General features: G+C 48.8%; 3 protein-coding genes across 3 annotated transcripts in view; 1 reads left to right on the forward strand and 2 right to left on the reverse strand.

The window, feature by feature from the left end:
* Positions 1-939, reverse strand: part of iqsec3b (IQ motif and Sec7 domain ArfGEF 3b) — a 43,054-nt gene extending 42,115 nt beyond the window's left edge. The window contains exon 1 of the mRNA XM_056282491.1: positions 416-939. Within this exon, the coding sequence (XP_056138466.1) occupies positions 416-939 (524 nt within the window). The remainder of the gene's footprint in view (positions 1-415) is intronic.
* A 740-nt stretch (positions 940-1,679) lies between these two features.
* On the forward strand, positions 1,680-12,271 carry wash1 (WAS protein family homolog 1). The gene is made up of 11 exons (XM_056282007.1): positions 1,680-1,779; positions 3,025-3,165; positions 5,289-5,400; positions 5,564-5,710; positions 8,655-8,791; positions 8,891-9,026; positions 9,134-9,338; positions 9,471-9,659; positions 10,161-10,319; positions 10,797-10,868; positions 11,442-12,271. Exons 1-11 carry the CDS (start codon positions 1,772-1,774, stop codon positions 11,585-11,587), a joined length of 1,452 nt encoding a protein of 483 aa, XP_056137982.1. The 5' UTR covers positions 1,680-1,771; the 3' UTR covers positions 11,588-12,271.
* Positions 12,272-13,037: 766 nt separating this feature from the next.
* On the reverse strand, positions 13,038-20,734 carry ddx11 (DEAD/H (Asp-Glu-Ala-Asp/His) box helicase 11). The gene is made up of 28 exons (XM_056282049.1): positions 20,669-20,734; positions 20,292-20,519; positions 20,080-20,163; positions 19,857-19,993; positions 19,697-19,754; positions 19,443-19,550; positions 19,177-19,264; positions 18,797-18,999; positions 18,601-18,675; positions 17,992-18,069; positions 17,772-17,818; positions 17,594-17,673; positions 17,444-17,485; positions 17,290-17,357; positions 17,134-17,172; positions 16,991-17,026; positions 16,894-16,960; positions 15,936-16,097; positions 15,470-15,582; positions 15,319-15,391; positions 14,965-15,068; positions 14,661-14,810; positions 14,324-14,392; positions 13,899-13,999; positions 13,709-13,793; positions 13,531-13,606; positions 13,273-13,427; positions 13,038-13,169 (listed from the first exon to the last, which is right to left on the reverse strand). Exons 1-28 carry the CDS (start codon positions 20,732-20,734, stop codon positions 13,131-13,133), a joined length of 2,631 nt encoding a protein of 876 aa, XP_056138024.1. The 3' UTR covers positions 13,038-13,130.
* Between the last annotated feature and the right edge of the window lie 351 nt (positions 20,735-21,085).

The raw sequence follows: 21,085 nt of genomic DNA on the forward strand, positions 1-21,085 counted from the left end.
ACCCTAACAAGCCCCGGCTGTGCGCGCGTGCGCGCGCGCGTGCTGGGGAGGGGGGTGTCTCCAGAGAGCCCGTGCAGTAATTAACAGGGAAGCTGTGCCACCATGGACAGCGGTTGTCAGCCCTCGTCAGATGTGCAACTTGACTCGGTGAGCTCTTCAAGCTGCCAGTGTGCACAGACACACACACACGCACACACACGCACACTCACACGCATACACACGCACACACACGCACAGCTGTTTGTTATGTAATCGTCATGTTCCAGTTTCTCATTTAAATAATCCGCCACTTCCGTTCTAGCACAGTCCTAGGCCGACCCAACAGAACATCGGGGAACAATCTAAAACAAACAAACAAACAAACAAACAAACAAACTCGTGTAGCCTAACACACGCGTACACGTACTGTACTCACTCGGATTTCCTAGCCAGGGCCAGCGAGCGACAAAGGGTTGTAGGGGTCAAAGGTACTAAAGAGCGGCAGCCCGGGCTACTTCTGCCGTCCTCTTGGTCGCTTTCGGATGGGGAGAAGGGGGTCGGGTCGGCCGGGACCAGCTGCATGTCCTCTGGGTCCGCGGGTTGAGAGGACGAGGGCCGGAGCTGCGGCTCGTCCGGAGCGGTCTCGGCCGGCACGGTCGGCGGGGCATGGTCCGGCAGGGACGCTGACGCCCCCCTCAGCTGCGGGTCGGGGTGGGGGTGGTGGTGGTGGTGCTGAAGGTAACTGTGGTCGGGGTGATGGTGATAATGATGCGGCAGCTGCTCCCTGGCGTCCCTCAGGTACCTGTTCTCGCCGATCAGCTCGTCCACGCGTCGGTCCAGCTCCTCTATGCGCGCTCGCTGGGTCTGAATCAGACTCTGCTGGTTCTGGACGATGGTGGTGAGCTCGCGCAGGTACAGTATCGCCTGCACCGGGTTCTCGAGCAGGCTCGAACTCGCCATACCCAAGCGAAGGACGGGGAGGAGGGGGGGAGGGAGGAAAGAAGAAGAAGAAGATACAGGGTTACTAACGAGGAGAGGAGGGGATGTACGACTCTTTGCCTCGTGTCAGCGCGAACGAGAGGCTGAGATGTCCTCTTGTTCCTTTCTCCTACCACCCCCCTCCCCCGGACCGCTTCGGTTCGGTTCGGTTCTGACTGAGGCGCACCGAACGGGGCGTCCGGTTCTCCAGTCGTCGTCCCTCCCCGCTTGCCCGAGTGAGTGGTGCTGATGAGAGGCTCCCGATCCAGATGTGACAGAGGGGAGGGGAGGGGAGGGGGGGAGGGGGGGCAGTGTAGGCTGGATGCGTCATTACGCACAGGCGAGAAAGTGACACTTACGCAAGGACGCGCGCACATACATACACACGAGCACAATCACAAGCGTGTGTGTGTGCGTGTGCGTGTACGTGTGTGCACACGCAAACACACGCAACGGAACGCGTGTTCACGCGCGTGTGTGGGCTGTACACGTCAGCGCACGGGCCAAGGGGGGAAACCGGGATAAAAGATGCGTCCGCATAGACAGCGGATGTTTTAGAAAGATGGGGGACTTGGCGTTTGATTGACGTTTGATACCACGACCCCCAACTCCGTTCGACAGCCTACCGCGTGCCTTTATTTCTGTTTTGTGTTTGTGTTTTTATATCGCTCGTGACAGCGGCGATGCGTCTTTAAATCGGGAGCGGTCACGTGACGGGAGAAGGCGGAAGTAGCCGTCAGCCTCCGGTCGGTCGGTCGGTCGGCGGAGCGGGAGCGCCGTTGCTGACCCGCCTTCCCTCCGCAGACATCTTCCCATGGTCAGGTGAGGTCCTGAGCGGGGCGGACGGGGTAAAGGGTCTAGTTGGGCGGTGTTTCTCCACCGGGCTCGGCGCCTGGCGGGGTTGGCCGCCCCTCGGTGCGTCGCTAGCCCCTTGCTGCCGAGGCCGGTTTGGCGAGGAGGCCGGCCGTCTCCGGGGCGGGACCGGCCGCGGTTCGTGGCGTCCTCCGGACGGGGGAGATTCCGGTTCATTTCCCTGTTGCCTTGACTGCTACGAGGCGTCGGGCGCCGAATACGGCGAGGAAGGAGAGCCGCTTACGGGGCTAGCGCCACTACCCGAGCGGTCACGTGAGAGTCAAGCGGCGTCGAGGGCTCGCGTGTGTTTGTGTGTGCGAGAGAGAGAGAGAGAGAGAAAGGACGAGAAGGAAAGGAAGAGAGGGAGAGAGAGAAAGGAAGAGAGAGAGAGAGAGAGAGAAAAGAAAGGGGGAGAGAGAGAGAGAGAGAGAGAGAGAGAGAGAGAGAGAGAGAGAAAGGAAGAGAGAGAGAGAGAGAAAGAGATAGAGAGAGAAAGAGATAGAGAGAGAGAGAGAGAGAGAGAGAGAAAGGAAGAGAGAGAGAGAGAGCGAAAGAAAGGAAGAGAGAGAAAGAGATAGAGAGAGAGGGAGAGAAAGGAAGAGAGAGAGAGAAAGGACGAGAGAGAGAGAGAGAGAGAAAGGACGAGAAGGAAAGGAAGAGAGGGGGAGAGAGAAAGGAAGAGAGAGAAAGGACGAGAGAGAGAAAGGAAGAGAGAGAGAGAGAGAGAAAGGACGAGAGAGAAACAGATAGAGATAGAGGGAGATAGAGATAGAGGGAGAGAAAGGAAGAGAGAGAGAGAGAGAGAGAGAGGACGAGAGAGAAAGGACGAGAGAGAGAGAGAGAGAGAGAGAGGACGAGAGAGAGAAAGGACGAGAGAGAGAAAGGAAGAGAGAAAGGAGGAGAGAAAGGAAGAGAGAAAGGACGAGAGAGCAAGAAAGGAAGAGAGAGAAAGGAAGAGAGGGAGAGAGAAATGACGAGAGAGAGAAAGGACGAGAGAGAGTTAAAGGAAGAGAGAGAGAGAAAGGACGAGAGAGAGAAAGGAAGAGAGAGAGAGCGAGAGAGAGAAAGGACGAGAGAGGGAGTGGGTGTGGGGTTTAACGGGATGGAAGAAGGGTGCTTCTTGTAGATGGCGTCACCAGGTTTTGCCAGTTTCGTTGTAAATTTAAGCCCGGTCACAGGCAGTGTTCTTTGTTTACCATGCTGTTGTTTCATTAGGATGACCCATAAGAGCTGCCTGGAGGGCCAGGTTTACTCCGTTCCTCTCATCCAGCCAGACCTTCGGAGAGAGGAGGCTGTTCAGCAGATAGCAGATGCACTACTGTACATAGAGAGCATATCTACTGACATATTCAGCAGGTAAGCTTTATCCGCTCACACTGCACCACCACGTATGGAACAAAATGTGTGCCCAGACAAAATGGTAAGTCCCAACATTAAAATGTACCCCACACATGATTGTTTTCTAACATGTGCATACTGCAACGATGCCACAAGTGAATGCAAAACACACACACACAATTGTTTTACTTGGAATTTTTACACACGTTGAAATACAAACGTGGCAATATTGCTTTTCCTATTTGGGGTCATTTTCAATTCCAATCTAAAAGTTTGAATGAAAGCCGCATAGCTAATGGATTTCGCTGCCATGGCGCTATAAAGGTGACGACTGGAATGCAGAGCACTTTAATATATTTCTCTGTGTTTTGAGACTGGATATTGCATTTCTCAAACGACTGTTGAGACATACTTCAGGGGTTGGAGAAATGGGACAAGTGGTGGTTGTCACAGGTGAGGATACTAATTCATTGTATTGATGGCTATAGTGAGAGTGTGCGTCTGTCTGTGTTGCATTTATAGGCAGCCTACAACACATTGTGTTCCTCCATGCTTCTATGGCTTATGTGCGGCGACACCTGGCCGAAATATTGGCAATCTTGGGTAAACTCATTTTATTTTTTATCTCTAGGAGACAAATTATATTTGTGATTTAGAGGGGTATTTCCAGTCGGCCTACGCCTCAGCTATCAGGCACTTGAATCCGAATGGATCTCAAGGTTTTTGGAGGCTACAGTTCTGTTGCCTGTGACAGCCACCACTCACAGCCCATTCTCTCCAACAACCACTCCACTGCTTTGCTTTTACATGTGGCATCAAAGCTGATAACGAGCAACGATCCAGTGTCTGCGTTGCATTTTTACATTTTTGACTGATAAAGGCATGATTTCTGTTTGATAACTTAGAAGCCTGGTGGCATCCGGGTAGCGTAGTGGTCTATTCCATTGCCTACCAACACGGGGATCACTGGATCGAATCCCCGTGTTACCTCCGGCTTGGTCCTCTGGGCGTCCCGGATGTGGGTATGTGTCCTGGTCGCTGCACTAGCGCCTCCTCTGGTCGGTCAGGGCGCCTGTTCAAGGGGGAGGGGGAACTGGGGGGAATAGCGTGATCCTCCCGCATGCTACGTCCCCCTGGCGAAACTCCTCACTGTCAGGTGAAAAGAAGCTGCTGGTGACTCCGCATGTATCGGAGGAGGCATGTGGTAGTCTGCAGCCCTCCTCGGATCGGCAGAGCAGGTGGAGCAGTGACCAGGACGGCTCGGAAAATAGGGTAATTGGCCAATTGGGGTGAAAAGGGGGGGGGGGGAGCAGCCACAAAAAAAAAATAATAGGGCTGCTCTTTCTAAGCTACAGAAGAAAAGAATTTAGAGCAATCTGTAAAATTTGCACGTCATAGTTTTTACACGATGTATTACTTAAAGGTAGAACAAGTAGGATTTGTTCGTCGCTGTCTGTAAACACAACATTCAAAGTTGGCCCCTCTTCCCTGGCTCAACGACACCAGAAGCGCCCCCGCCCCCTGACCGCAGTTGCCAGAATACATCCCGGTGTACGGGACAACTCCGCGTCGCGCTTCATTCCCATCCTGGTCTCTAGTGCTCGCCAGCGGGTGAAAGCCAACCCCGGATTCACTCTCATTTTGGAACGAGTCTCGCCCACTTGGCGTGTCGCCTCACTAGATCTGTGTCGTTTCAGTGCTGTGCGTGCCATTGTCGTAGCTTCCTCTTGGATTGCGTGGTTGTGATCTCGATCTGGCACCTGGTCGCTATGTTCTTATAGAGTCCCGCTGCCCAAAGGTGAACGCCCAGAAACATTGTGCACATAGCGAAATGAGAAAAATACGAAAACACAGGCAGAGGACAGGGTCTCTGCAGCTACAGACACCGCCACACACGTCTAGTGGGTCATAAGATGATCGAGAGGGATTATTTTTGTACGAGTCAATACACTGAGCTTTAGGGAAATCCTACTCGTTCTACCTTTTATGCAACTGCAGGAGACCCAATGACACGTCTCCTTCATTATGCACAGACCTACAAGCTGTGGCTGTGTCTCACACCTTCTGCCCCTTTAAATGTATGCATGTGTCCACTTGTTGGTGTGTTTGTCTGCGCGTGCATGTGTGTGTTTGGTCTCTAGAGTGTCTGCGAGTGTGGAGAGGAACCGCAAGCAACTGCAGAGTGTCACTGACCGAATCCGTCTAGCCCAGGCCCGCGTCAACAAGATTAAAGGCAGTAAAAAGGCCACCAAGGTAGCACGGCACCTCACCTCCTGAAGACGGCGTTAAACGTTATGTCCGTGTTATGCACTGTAAAACCAAGTTATACAACAACAAATACTCCTTTTGGGGGAAAAGACTTGCCCTATGTCAGCTATGGGTAGTAACTGTGTGTTTGTGCATGTGTGTATTGTAGGTATTCTCCAGTGCCAAGTATCCAGCCCCAGACAGACTGAAAGACTACTCTTCTATCTTCAGCGGGGCTGCAGACCCCTCCTCAAAAACTCGCCCCAAGTACAAAATACAGAACAAGCTACGGCCCCTTGATGACAAGGCCTTGCAGGTGAGACAAATGTAGTCACGCAAACGTTGTGTTTTACTTCCAGGCTACTTGCATTGCTTCATCTATTGCATGCTAGTAAACTGACTACAAAGTGAATGTTATTTGGTCACCATTGAAACCCTGGTGAGAGCACATTTTTGTGGCTTCAGATGAAATGCTTCACACTTTTTTTGATGAGATGGTGTGTCCTTGTGTCCTTTGTCCTTGTGTTAAGGCAGAGAAAGCAAGAGCACAAGAATTTCACTGTACTCTAATACATATTACAATGAACTTGAACTTGTACAAAAATATGCCAGAATTTTGCAATGCGCGTTTTAGTGCTCTGAATAATTTAGAATAGAAAGAAAACTTGGCACCAACGCGTAGGTCAAGCCAGTGTGACTGCCACCTAACGTTGCTGAAGTAACATAACGCCGCTGATGTAGCTTAAAATGCTGCAAAGCAGAGGGACCAACAGATTTCTGTCAATTTCCATTTGGTAAGAAACCTCTTTTAAGCTGAGGCTAACTGCTTATTTCATTACCGTGGTTATCTGTCCAGATGCTTTTTACTTCTTTATTTTGTTTGTTTTACCAGCTAGTTTTACTTTTCAAAGATAATAACGGTTATTAGTAAATGGGTAAGAACAACAGCTTTTGTTTCTAGCCATTATAAGCCAGCTACAGCGCCAACAGCTTCAATCTCAGTGTCTCATGTTGCACGTTAAATGGGCACCATGGCGATGCAGTCGTTAGCACTATCGCCTCACAGCAAGAAGGTCCTGGGTTCAAAAGCCGGGGTTGTCCAACCTTGGGGGGGGGCGGTCATCCAACCTTGGGGGGGTCATCCCAGGTCGTCCTCTGTGTGGAGTTTGAATGTTCTCCCTGTGTTTGCGGTGAGTTTTCTGCGGTTGCTCCGGTTTCCCCCGCCATCAAAAAGACATGCGTGTTAGGGTTAATACCCCTGTCTGTGCCCCTGACCGAGGCATGGCAAGACGAACTGGAATTGGTCCCCTGGGTGCTGCACGGCGGCTGCCCACTGCTCCTAGCTACACAGCTGGGATGGGTTAAATGCAGAGTGTAATTTCCCTACGGGGGTCATTAAAGTATCAAAATAAAAAATCATAACAACTTTGCACCCAGATGATAATCCATAATGACTTCCACAACAATTTTCTAGCTTCATTTTGTGCTAAATATCCAAAGGAGTTGAATCAAGTGCAACTGGACTTGGTATATATCCGTGAAGACGTTTCGCCTCTCACTTGATTCAACTCCTTTGGATAACCATGACCTGGATGAATGAGAACATTCACAGACTCTTTGTGCTAAATACTTACCGGATCAAACCTACCAGGCTTCCACCACACGTGCTCTGTGTAAAGGACGTGTTTGTTTCCACTAAAGTCGGCGACAGGCATGGACCGAAGTCCATGAATACTGGGATGGCATCCAGTGCTTTACCTGTGCCCCGTCCATAGGGTTAGTGGTTGTGCCAGGAAGGGCATCCGACGTAAAACTTTTGCCAAATCAGTATGCAGATTGACAAGACCATACCGGATCGGTCGAGGGCCGGGTTAACAACGGCCGCCGTTGGTGCTGTGCCCTCACAGGGTACCAATGGAAATTAGAAAATCCGCTGTTGCGACCCCTGAGAAACAGGGAACAAGCCGAAAGAAGTTTGTTTCCACTGAAGCTACCATTGAAGTTGCAGCCTAATATTATTATTAACACTGAAGTGCCTCATAACTTCTCCAGCAAAATCTCTACTACTACTACTATTACTACTACTACCTTCGGCTGCTCCCGTTAGGGGTCGCCACAGCAGATCATCCGTTTCCATCTCTTCCTGTCCTCTGCATCTCCCTCTGTCACACCAGCCACCTGCATGTCCTCCCTCACCACATCCATAAACCTCCTCTTTGGCCTTCCTCTTTTCCTCTTCCCTGGCAGCGCCACATTCAGCATCCTTCTCCCAATATACCCAGCATCTCTCCTCCACACATGTCCAAACCATCTCAATCTTGCCTCTCTTGCTTTGTCTCCAAACCATCTAACCTGATCTGTCCCTCTAATATACTCGTTCCTAATCCTGTCCTTCTTTTCGTCAGTGCCACTGTCTCCAGACCATATAACGTAGCTGGTCTCACTACCATCTTGTAAACCTTCCCTTTAACTCTTGCTGGTACCCTTCTCCAGCAAAATCTAACACCTGAAAATAAAGTGGAGGCCTCTGCTGTGCAGCTTTTCCGTGTAGAATATTCTTTTCCTGTAGAAAATGTAGATGTCCTTTCCCGGGTCTTCAGTCCCATAAAAGCTCCCTCCATAAGGTGCAGGTTTCGCCATATGCTAGTGACACGGACAACTCGCATCAGTCACATTCGCTTCATTTATTGTGTTGGGCAGAACATTGTGTGTCTGCTCGGCACTTTGCATAAGCATTGCATAAATATGCATTCATGCTCCTTTTCAGAAAGTTGTGTCCGTGTGTGTGCGCGAGAGAGTGAGTGGGTGTGCGCGAGTAAGGGAGTGAGTGTGCGAGTGCGCACATGCTGCTTCAGATCAGCGGTTTGGGTCTGCATTATTTATGAAGAAAACCAGAGTCTTCCCTCCGCTGTTTTAGAAAACTTTACTAGAACCAGCGGATTTTCTGCTGTGTGTGCTTGCATTTTGCAAATGTGTTTTTGTGCGCCTTAGTGTGTTTGTGTGTGGCAGAAAGGGGAGAAATGAAAACACTACTGGCAATTTTCCCCCTGGTGCAGGAATGCATTATTCAGGATACCCCAGCAGTACTGTCCCCAACCATAATTCATTATTGTGTGTGTGTGTGTGTGTGTGTGGGGGGGGGGGGATGTCATATCGTACACACTCCAGCTTGCGTGGCATTTGTGATTTGCATTATGCAAAATTCCGGCGATGTGCGACAAGTCTTGATGTGGCGCTGTGCGCGTCTGTCTTCCTTTCAGGAGAAGCTGCTGTATTTCCCGGTGTGTGTGAGCCGTGAGAAGCGATCCGAGGATGAGACGGAGGAGGGGCTGGGCAGTCTGCCCCGGAACATCTCCTCTGTCAGCTCCCTACTGCTCTTTAACACTACAGAGAACTTGTGCGTACACACACACACACACACACACACACACACACACAGATGGTAAGGTTATATTGTGATCTTTTCGTCCTTTGTGACTCCCGTGTTTGTTTGAAGATATAAAAAGTACGTGTTCCTGGACCCCCTGGCGGGGGCGGTGACAAAGACGCACACCACTCTGGAGACAGAGAAGGAGGCGAAACTCTTTGACCCTCCACTGTCTATTACCAGGAGGGAGCAGTTGGAGCGACAGGTACCGCGGACACTCTGTCTCATCTCCCTGCCAATAATCAAAATGCCGTAGTCGGTGTTATTATGATGACAGATTCTGATTTGATATAATCCTTCTCCTTCAAACAGACGGCGGAGAGCTATTTCTACGTGCCAGACCTCGGCCAGGTGCCAGAGATAGATGTTCCGTCCTACCTGCCCGACTTGCCGGGGATCGCTGACGACCTGTCCTATAGTGCCGACTTGGGGCCTGGGTTTGCCCCGTCAGGATCTTCTCACAACATCCCCGAGCTTCCCTCCTTTTCTGGAGACTTGGAGGAGAGCAGTGCGCCTGGTGTGAGACACATGGAGACACACACACACACACACACGTGTAGGGTTTCACAACTCCGCCACCACTTCGTGGCGTAGAATGAAACCGGGTCCGTATTTGCCGACAGTGATTTTGTGTCCATATTTGTTTCAGGATCTCAGTTCCAGCCCGAAGCTTCGCCTCTTCCGCCACCTCCCCCTCCCCCGCCCCCTCCTCCTCCTCCCCCTCCTGAGCCCGCCTCGACCCCCAGTGCTCCCCCTGGAGCTCCCCTTCCCCCACCTCCCCCGCCGCCACCTCCCACAGCAGACGGCGCCGCTGAAATCGGTCGAGCGCCGAGCTCAGGTATAACACGTGCATGCGTCATACATATTAACCCTGCAGGCTGCGCCCGTGGGAGAATGTTGTTTTACCTTGGCGAGCGTTAAATGTGAGAACCAGCAAACCGTTAACGCCTCACACTTGGAGTGTAACCCTGGGACCTAATATGTAGATCAGGGATGTCCAACTCCAGGCCTCGAGGGCCGCAGTGTCTGCAGGTATTTGTTGCAACCATGCACTGCACCACCTGATTTAACTAATTCCTTTCCCTTCTTGGCCCAAGAGCTGAGCTAATTAGTTAAATCGGGTGGTGCAGTGCACGGTTGCAACAAATACCCGCAGACACTGCGGCCCTCGAGGCCTGGAGTCGGGCACCCCTGATGTAGATCTACTGCTGATGTGTACATTTACATATCCTGCCCCCATGTCCTCGCTGTAAACTGAGATGACCCCGACGGACCTTGACGGGTGAGAACCCAGCACACCAACACGCTGCCGCACTTTGACCATCCTCTCTCCCCGCAGGCCCGGTGTCCGGTGCTCCCACGGAGGTGGTTCAGCCCTCCGACGGCCGCGCCAGTCTTTTGGAGTCGATTCGCAATGCCGGGGGCATCGGTAAAGCAAAGCTGCGTAACGTCAAAGAGCGCAAGATGGAGAAGAGGAAGCAGAAGGAGCAGGAACAAGGTGCTTAAGCGGCGATGAGTCTTGTTCATATTTTATGAACGGGGAATGACTTTTACACTCACACGCGATGCAGCCAGTGTGTCGGCATCCCTTTTTAGCGTTCCCTGATGACTATAGGTTGTCACAGAGGCACTGCGTGTTTGAGCCTGTACTTCCGTTTACATTTCGTACTCATTGTGTGGTTATTGTTTCCCAGAATACACCATCGCTCTGACCTTTTATTTCTTAAATGCCACCTTCATTAAGCAGCTGAATTGGTTATTCGTGTTTAAAGTGCCTGTCTGCTGATGCTACATCCTCGCCATTTTTTTTTTTTTTTTGGTTGGACATTCAGGTCACGGCCTAACGTTTCACTTTGTTTTTTGGAGAAGACATCTGTTAATATGTACAACAGGGATGCTCGGACTGACTGACGCTAAAGCCTCATTTCTATTGCATACTGTCTGCTCACTGACTGCTGACCTCTACATTCCCCAGTGGTGGTTGCAGCAGCCAGCGGCGGAGACTTCATGTCCGATCTCTTCAATAAGCTGGCCATGCGCAGGAAAGGTGAGCACTCATCCTCCTGTCATACCAGGAATCAAGGACACTTATGTCATTTCATTCCCTGCACACGAAGAATAGAACTTTATTTAGAATAGAATAGAATAGCCCATTTGTCTGCGTGGGCTAGCAGTTAGCTTAGCCTGCTCCGCTTCTGCGTCCTGGCAGACCACCCTTGGTGTTTCCTCCTTGGGCGCAGCTCCAGGCAGCAGCAGACCAGGCTCCCCCAGCTGATCCAACGCCAGCTGTCTCAGCCAGACACCTTCGACACACCTCCCCACACTCCACATGACACCAAAAATACAATCAACGCTAGGCGAGGCCGCCGCCAGACCACCCTCGGTGTTATCGGAACTGTCGGTCTGTATGGGCTAGCAGTTAGCTTAGCCTGCCCCGCTTCTGCATCCTGTCAGACTGCCCTGTGTTCCCTCCTTGGGCGCAGCTCCAGGCAGGGCTGTGGTCCCCAGGCCCACAGCACGCAGCAGACCAAGCTCCCCCAGCTATCAAATATGAAATCAGAATAGGAACAGTCTAGACAGATGCTCGTGCGGGTGTGATGTGCTCTGTGCTCTTTTCTAGGTATCTCTGGTAAGGGTCCAGCAGGCGGGGACTCAGTTGAGGCACCAGGTAGCACCAGCGGTGCGTTTGCACGGATGTCCGACGTGATCCCTCCCCTCCCAGCACCGCAGTCCACCACAGAGGATGAAGATGACTGGGAAGCATAACATGATGGGAGGCCAACCAGTCGCAACAAAGTTTTAGCGCCAAGAACACTTAATCACCCAAAAGACAGAATTACAACAGCATATGATCTTGAGGTAAATCCGTTTGTTTCCTCAGCTCACTCAAAATGAGTCATAACCCATATTCTGCTGAAAGTCCAGAGTTCATCCGTCAGTGTTAACCGACTCCGTGTCAGTGTTAAAATGGGCAGTAGCCGGCCGGGTGATGCCTTAAGATGGTAATATAAAGTGAAGTGTTGAGTGAACATCTGCAAGCTTTGTGTAGATCAGTCACTTGGCCTGAAAACAGACCGAACAAGACTGCTGTGAGAATGTAGTCAGAGCCGGTTCATTGTGATACAAATTTATCATTTTTGCATAACAAGCGAATAACATTCTTGTATATTTAAATAACAATCAAACAAAACCATTGCCAAGAGGAAGAAAAAAAAACTTGATAAACTGCACTCTGTACAATAAATGAGTTTTAAATAAATCTTTGCAATGTTTTGTATTTAACTAACACTTTTTTTAACCTGTTTAAGGGTTATTATTAGTTCATCTGCGTTTCGTTTCAACTAGGAAAAAAAAAAAAAACATCTCGGCAGGTTGGTTTCCTTCTACCAAACAAAAATTGATGTGACTTAAACTGATATGCCTGGTTTGGCATTTTGCAAATCCCACAGCCTGCAGCATGCCATCTGCAGCCATATGGTCATTAGTCCTTCAACAATCTGGACCTCCCTGGATAAGGGATGTCACCAAGACAACACAAAAAAAGCAGGAAATGTATGGAAAAATTAAATTTAATACGTGTAAAAACCAACATCAATATATTACTTCTAGGGGTGTCTGGGTGGCGTGGCGGTATATTCCGTTGCCTGCTAACACGGGGATCGCCGATTCAAATCCCCATGTTGCCTCCAGCTTGGTAGGCCATCCCTACAGACACAATTGGCCATGTCTGTGGGTGGGAAGCCGGATGTGTCATGGTCGCTGCACTAGCGCCTCCTCTGATTGGTCGGACGGCCTGTTTGGGGGGGAGGGGTAACTGGGGGGAATAGCGTGATCCTCCCACGCGCTACATCCCCCTGGCGAAACTCCTCACTGTCAGATGAGAAGAAGCGGCTGGCGACTCCACATGTATCGGAAGAGACGTGGTAGTCGCCAGCCCTCCCCGGATCGGCAGAGGGGGGTGGAGCAGCGACCAAGACAGCTTGGAAGAGTGGGGCAATTGGCCGGATACAATTGGGAAGAAAAAAAAAAAAGAAAAAAGGGGGGGGGAGTAGGAAATGTATGGAAAAATTAAATGTAATGCATGTAAAAACCAACATCAAAATATTACTTCTAAATCTGCAACAAAATGCCAGCAGCAAAATGCTCTCAATTTCCCAGTCCATTGTTAGCATGACATCTCCATTCTTGGGTTGTAGGTGCTGGAGTGTCGATCTTTCGTTTCACCGTTTTACAGACATCTCCCCCAACTCCGACCGTACCACTTTATCCAACCTGTAAACCGCATCAGTCGAGCCGTTTGGGAGTTGTGCTATGTCTGCTGCTGTCTGCTCTTCTTATCTATAAAGAACTAGGAGAAAAATGGGGTAAAGTTGAATTTCTTCATAATAAGTCCCATTTTCTCATATATATTGATGTTTTCGTGTATGTACATAGCAGCACTTGTTCCTCACCTTTCGCAAGGCAGCAAAAGCAGGACCGAAGGTAGTATGTGCGCTAGTTCGAGCCCTGATCCAGTTTGGGAGTTTGGAATGTGTAGCAGGCCGAGAATAACGCCTGTCACACAGCACAATGGCGGCATAGTCGCCACGGTGACGGATCGCTCGTCCTTTGGACGGAGGAAGTGAAATGCATGTAAATATGATTAGTGTCTTACCATCTAGGGAATAAATGAGCATGCGTTGTTCATTAGTGAGCTGTAGAGTATTTACCTATAGATTGGTTGACAGCCTTCATGCACAGATTTTCGATCAGGGCTTGGCCGGGACTCTTCCCCCCGGCGTGAGGCTGAATCACAGTCAAAACAAAATGTCAGTAATCCTCTACTCCTACATTTGTTATTCAAAGCCTCCTAATCAGTGGTGATCCAAGAGACAAGAGGTGTCCTACCAGGTGCTTGTCCAGGTAGGACATTTTTTCCTGCAGCTCCGGAGATTTGATATTTGGATACGGCATTCCCACCATCACGATGCATCTGGCAACACATGCGGGGATGTAAAAGAGCAACAGGTCAAATTATGTTTTTGTGTCATGTACGGTTGCTGCCACCCATTAGCACCTGAACACACGTTTTACACACCTGCCCAGGTCATCGGAGAAATTGATGCCCTCGCTCATCTTTCCCCCGACCACAGAGAAAAGCAACGCCCCTGAGAGTCCACTTCCATCCACGGCACACCTCTGGTAAAATAAATGGTGGGGGAAAAAAAAAAAAGAGACATCACTGGAGAAGAAAAGGCAACTGGCCCTAACCAGTGGTGGGTCTGAACAAGTTAAAAGCATTTGTCATATCTAGTTTTATAAATATTTTGGGATTTTTTTGCACTGATTTAAGGCAAGACATTAACCCAACCATAGAGTTTGATTCTGTGGCTCTGATTTTTTCATTGTTATCTCGTGCTGGCATAAAAAGATAAGTTTAAAATGTCAAATTCAATTCAGTGGAACCTGCAGATACCCTGGAATAATGTCATGTGATATGTGTACCGTCAGGGTCCATCTCACCTGGATGCATCGAGAGAATTCAGTCAGCACCTGGTCTACCTGGTTGGCCTTCTTTGGCTCCTGGAAGATCTGGTGAAATATGCAAAGCTGTTTTATGCTGAGGATTGTGAGAGGATCAATCTCTTGAGATCTAAATCAAAGACTATGACTAGGTGGAAATATGCCAATACGTGGTGATGGAAGTTTTTTGCGTGTGTGTGTGTGTGTGTTGTGGTGGGGATCTTGAACCCTGCCTGGTCTCCTTGTTAAAGGACTCTTAAACCACCAAGCCGTCCTGCCATCCTTAGATGATGAGATGTTCTTGGGGTCTTATTTAGAAGGAGAGCTGCTAACGTACCTTCTTCTTGTTAGCCAGACGAGCAAGAATTCCACTGGCCTCCCAGTGTGAAATGATCCGCCTGGAGTAATCATAGGAGGGGAAAAAGCACACAACACCACCTGGAACCACATTGCACAGGTTGGAGAGGACACGGCCCATCTCATCCATCTGTCAACAAATACAACATTGATAGTGTCAGTCACAACACTGCAATGAAAAATATTACAGAAAGTAAACTACATACAAACTGTATACGTGTGTTTGTGTGTGTGTGTGTGTGTGTATATATATTTATGTGTGTGAGTGTGTGTGCGCGCGCTACCATGCGTGGAGTATCTCTGTTCTGGTAGGTAAACTCTAGCTCCTGACCACATGGACCACTACACAGGACCATGGGTAGAATATTCTCAGGCGCTATTACATGGCCTACAGACAGGAAGACAGAAGTGTCAGTAGCAATACTCTAACTGATCTCTATGGAAAGAAATGCAAGAAAAAAGATTTCAGCTGGAAATTAAGCCTTTAAACTTAGCCTTTAAAACAATTTCTTTAAAAGAAAATCCAAACATGCAATCATCTTTCAAAAGTTTCCCACCAACAAGTAAATATGATAATCGAGTCATCAAAATGGTGCTTGACAAACATCAAAAACAAAATGCAGACTTGACCCACTTACCACAGGAGAACTCGGTGATCCGCTCCTCTCCCACCCCGGCAGAAAGCAGCAACTCTTGTTTGAAGTCGGAAACCTTAATAAACATCACGCCAAGTTAGAAAACTGACACACCCAGAGCTCAGCGTATTGCCAGAAGACAAAAAGCACTTACGGGCTGCATGGTTCCTCCGGCGATGATGACCGCTCGGCACTCGCTCAACACCCGAGCAAAGTGAACCGCCGGGTTCAGCAGCAGAAACTTAACAACGCTCTCTGACAAAGTGCCTGGAGAGTGGAACGAGGCATATGAAAGCAAAGGATGCTGGGAACATGCAGGCCTCCGATGTGACACTTATGGCCCTTTTCCACCACATGGTACCGGCTCAGCTCGAGCGTCGTTTTCCATTATTGTAACAGTGCCCCCTCAGTGTAGCTGGTCTGCATTGATTTTGGTACCCGCTCCAGTTTTTTTGGAACCTCGACAAAGGTGGTACCAGAAAAGTGGCAACAGCTACCAAAATGCCGGTACTTTCCAGTAATGGAAAACAAAAAACTAGAGTGGAGACGAGACGGTACCATGTAGTGGAAAAGGGGCATTAGATTTCATCACCATCCTACGTATGTGTGCGTGTGCATACCTTGTTTGTTCACAACCACCCTGCCATCGGCGTTGCTGTTAGTGAGAGCCATGAAGAAACCTTCCACCTGCATCATAGGAGAGGCAGACAGCGCCTTCTCTGCTTCTGCTGACCCCTGTTGGTCCACGGATGAAACTGCAAGCAGAGCAGAGGAGAGACGATCTAGGCCGGGGCAGGATAAACGATAAGAGGGGTAGTGATTGCAGGCTAGTAATGCGAACAGCAATATTTACATCGGTGAATACAAGCCCAGTCTGCTTAATGTCCTAATTCCCAATTTTAATGCGGGTCTCACCTCGGTGAACGAAAACATCACATCTTTTTGATGACTCGTGAGAAGCCCCCACACGTTTTTCTAATTTCCTGCCTTTCTGAAATAATAGCAACATCCATCCATCCATTATCCGAACCACTTATCCTGCTCTCAGGGTCGCGGGGATGCTGGAGCCTATTCCAGCAGTCATTGGGCGGCAGGCGGGGAGACACCCTGGACAGGCCGCTAGGCCATCACAAGGCCAACATACACACGTTCATACCTAAGGACAATGTAGTACGGCCGATTCACCTGACCTACATGTCTTTGGACTGTGGGAGGAAACCGGAGCACCCGGAGGAAACCCACACAGACACGGGGAGAACATGCAAACTCCACACAGGACGACCCCCAAGGTTGGACTACCCCGGGGCTCGAACCCAGAACCTTCTTGCTGTGAGACGACCATGCTAACCACTGCGCCACCATGATAACAACTACATTTTCTCCAGTTCTCAACCTTTCAGCAAACTAGAAAAAGTGAGAAATCTGAGTCAAGGGTAACAAAGTAGACATTCTCCAGTGATTAATTACATCTCCAAAATGTATTACAGAACTTTCAGTGTGTATTGATTGGTTTCTCTAAATGACTCTTGAAACCCAGTTTCCAAACACAGGACTGACCCGGCACAGTGCTCTTGCCACTCTGTAGCGTCTGAAGGAAGCGGTTAAGACCCTCCGTGCGCCGGTTCTCTTTGTTCAATCTGTACGCCTGAGAACTGGCCTGAGTGTGTAGCGTGACACCTGATCCCGCGTACTTCTCCATGAAACCACACAGCTATGGAGGAGAGGCACAGGTCGCATAAGAATCACTTCATGGCATATTGTGTTCATTATACAAAGACTACTTTAGGTAACACAAACACCTACATAAATGCCGCTTACCTTTCTGCTGACCATGCTCTTCTCAAAGTATCTCTGCAACTGCAGAAAAACAGCAGCAACAGAGGGGCAGACAGAGGGAATACGTGGTTGGAATATGGCATATAGTTGCACACAGTACCTGAATGATTTTAATAACACGCTAATGTGGTCCGCTACCTTAAACAAATTGATATTATCAATCTGGGCCTTGAAGAGGAAGTTGTTAATGGTGAGCATTTCTGTTCCTGAAGGAAAGGTACAAGCAGATGACTGGTCAACAAATTTGGCTGTTCATATGTCATGGTCAAAGTGCGACTGTATGTGTGCTCACCTGATTGTATAGTCTGGCTCTGTGGATTCTGTCCCACTTTACCTGCAGGGTCGAAGAAAAAAATGTCATTAGGTCAAAATGTGCAGCTCTGACAATAAAGATATAGGTAATAATCAACAAAAGCGTTCAGATTTGATCTCAAACACTCACCTCCAAGAGCCCTGACCAGCCCCTCAACCACAAACAAAATCTGCTTGATGTACATAAGGTTCTTGGCCTTCAACCTGCTCCTGTCGCAGCAAATGGACAAACAAACACAAGGAATCAGGGGAAGCTGGGATGAGTTCATGATGTACGTGATGGCAGACGTGCGGCTGTGCATACTCACTTATAGCGTTCAGAATACTGTGTGAGCTGAGAGTGCGCACGACAAAGCTGTTAAAATGGAGAAACAATTCCAATTATTTCATGAGGAAATATCAATTTTTGAAACAAACACTCACACAAGAACTACAACAGTTCATTTGAATATTTGTGCGTGTGTTTGTGTGAGAGAGAGAGAGCGACACCGGGTGAGACTGAATGAAAGACAGAGAGCGTCTAAGCACCTGTGCTCCAGTGAGTTCTGAGCTGTGTATACAGGAAAGCGTGTCGCTGAGGTTGTGGGCTTCATCTATGATCAGAACCTGGAACCAAAGACCTTCATTTCAAAACCATTCACATGATAAACTTGATACCAAGTCATAAGAAGCACAGCAACCGCTTACTAAAAAAATACCTGAATGTTTCATAGTGTGGTTGTCTACAAAAAAAAAAATCACCTCTAAAATCAATAAAAATATACTATAGGAAAAAATGATTCTGTTATGTCAGAGAACACAGGTACATAGCTATAGCTTGTTAAATGCACCACACCCAGTCTCATAAACTCAGGCGGTTACATTATTGTCCGTACATTAAAAGGATACAATCCTAGAATAGGCGGATTTTGTAGAAATATTTATGATTATTATTATGGGATAGTCAATATTATGGTAGAACATATCCTGGGTTTTTTCATATGATCTACTACTACTACTTTTGGCTGCTCCCATTAGGGGTCACCACAGCGGATCATCCGTTTCCATCTCTTCCTGTCCTCTGCATCTTCAATTGTGATAAGGAAACAAATCTATAAGAATCAGAAATGATCAAATTCAAAGATCACCCAAACTTACCTGTCCTTTTAACTGAATCCCTGATGCCCGTCTGGTGGCTTCATGAAGTACCATCTGATAAGGCAGCACCACAAGCTATACAAGCAACACACAACGCAAAGTTAACAGCGGCAGTGTTACAAGACGATGTTAATGATAACAGAAGGCAGAAGGTACCATGTTTCTTCTGCCATCAGTTTGCCATACAACGTCTTACCTGTGCAGCTGGAATGGCAAGACGTGTGGCATAGTAAGGGCAGGAGTGTAACTCTCTCCCCCGAGTCAGTAGCTGCTCTATGTCATGGACTGCCCCCAGCAAATCATCCCGCAGGTGCTGCAAGGATGTAGCTCCAACATAGGGACACACGCTCTTATGAGGCCCCCGCTTACGTTTTCCACCCTCCTCCTGATGCTGTACCTCTGGTGAAGATGGAAGTACGGGCAATACAGTGAAAATTAGATGTCACGTAACCACAGAAAAATCTTGTAAAACCATATGCCTATACATAGAAGCTGCTACTTTGACGAGTGGCAAATCTTACTTATTTTGATTGTGGGGTAAGTGTGTGAGTAGGTGATTTCTTTCTGAGTTCTCACCGTGTTTATTCTTTTGCATCTCCATGCAGCGGTCGTTAATGCGCTGGATGCTGCCAAGGTGACGCACTTCCTCATTGATACACATAGTCTGAAAAGAGCATATTTCATAATTCCTGTACTCTACTAGGGACTTGTACGCTCAGTCAGACCTCACTGCAGACAACATGAATACCGATAATGCTTCCAGCCCACAAATCCCTGTACTTTTTTTTGTGAGGAGCGGATGAGAGGGTAGGACAGTGAAGCAGAGAAAATTGCATATATACCTGCCGAGAACCCAGTGTGACCAGGCTCGTGGCCTTACTGAAGGGGCTCTTTTGAACCTCATGGACAAATTGGGCCAGCTGGGAGTGAGTTCGACTGCAGTAGTAGATCTGTGAACATGTATGTGTACAGTTTTACATCAGGCAAATATGTAATACATATTACTACTGTGCTTCACATAAGTGTATTTCTCATGTTTAATCAAATGTATGACATCTCAAAACACACACTCTCCCTCTCACACACACACACACACCTTTGTGATGTGTTCTTCAACCAGGTCATCATCTTCATTATCATCGTCAGCACAGGGTCTGTTATGGTATAACACATCTTACTGTCAGTCTGTCTATTTCTAGTCCTACCATTCATATTTACCTTGAACACAACTCGCAGCTATAATTGGCTGTCCTTACTTGCTCTTCGTCTTTGATTCATCATCACTCTCATATTCTGCAACGATGAGCTTCTCCTCTTCAGGATCTCCTGTTAGCTCCTCCTTACCATCTTTACTGAACTGGAGCAATTTGAACACCTCATCTTCCTCACAGTTCTACAAAACATACAAACACAGACGTAACTCAAAAGAAATTCTTAGAATGTACAGTCTCCATGAAAATGGGGAAGGGGACGTCTCACCTTTCTTTTCATTGCATACTTAAGTTGAACGTTGTTTCTAATCAGTTCCAACCGTTCCTCCCTCTTCTTTCTTTTCAGTTCGTCCTCCTGATATGCGTGTGCACAGGCACAAAAACAAACCAGACGGCCAAAACAACGACTACAGTGAAGCTCACAAAAGGCAGAACCTAAAAATTCTCAGAACCAAATCTGAAACATCCTGACACCAACACTACCTTCAGCTTGGACACCAGGTCGCGCTCGGCCTTCTTCTGCACAAAGTCAGCGACCCAGTCCGGCTCTGCAGACGAGGACCCCCAGGGAACAGGGGAGGAGAGGCTGGCAGTTGCAGAAAGCGCCCCCTCTCCGTCCTGTAGCAGAGCAGCGGTTTCCTTTCTCCTCCTGTCCTCAAAATCCCTTAGCCAGCTCAGCGCCCCACATATCAGACTCAGAGACTTCCCCTGCAGCAGAAGGCACAGGCAGGGATCAAAACCGAGCACTCTTACTGCTTCATCTGAACAATCTCCATTTTATCTACCCCCCCTCTTCCTCCTCCTCCTCTCTCACGCAGACAGACAGCCACACATACCACACGCATAAGAACACACACCGTTCCAGTCGGGCTCTCGAAGATGCCAACTTTGCCCCGCTCAAGCGCTTCATACAAAGCCTGCATAAACTGCTCCTGTATAGGGTATGGCTGATAGGGGAAGGGGAAATCGGGTCCGACGTCCTCCATCCTCCCGAATGCCCCCCTAGGAAATGAGAGCGTATCAGAATTGGGGGAAACGGTTGAGGATCGTGGGTGCGGCCATGACAGTGCCACTAAAACAAGGGGGGGGGGTCGTTACCTTGCTGTTGTCGACACCTGACTCGACCGTCAACGCGGACGCGGCCGGCCGTAGACAACCAAGAAAGCAATTTATTCTCCCCTTTGACCTTTCCAGCCGCCGTATCGTCACATCTGGTCCTTATTGCGGGTCTGACGCGGCTATTTCACAGATCTCAACACCCGCCACCTCACACG

This window comes from Lampris incognitus, chromosome 6 (assembly GCF_029633865.1).
Source record: "Lampris incognitus isolate fLamInc1 chromosome 6, fLamInc1.hap2, whole genome shotgun sequence".
NCBI lineage: Eukaryota > Metazoa > Chordata > Actinopteri > Lampriformes > Lampridae > Lampris > Lampris incognitus.

Coding starts and splice junctions, on each gene's coding strand:
- ddx11 (XM_056282049.1), bottom strand. CDS start 20,734: ATGCAGGCTTTGTATGAAGCGCTTGAGCGGGGCAAAGTTGGCATCTTC. Junction 16,098..16,893: donor CTTCCTTCAGACGCTACAGA/GTGGCAAGAGCA, acceptor GCCCCGGCCTAG/ATCGTCTCTCCTCTGCTCTG. Junction 14,811..14,964: donor ACAGAGATACTCCACGCATG/GTAGCGCGCGCA, acceptor ATTTGTTGACAG/ATGGATGAGATGGGCCGTGT.
- wash1 (XM_056282007.1), top strand. Junction 3,166..5,288: donor TCTACTGACATATTCAGCAG/GTAAGCTTTATC, acceptor TTTGGTCTCTAG/AGTGTCTGCGAGTGTGGAGA. Junction 5,401..5,563: donor GCAGTAAAAAGGCCACCAAG/GTAGCACGGCAC, acceptor TGTGTATTGTAG/GTATTCTCCAGTGCCAAGTA.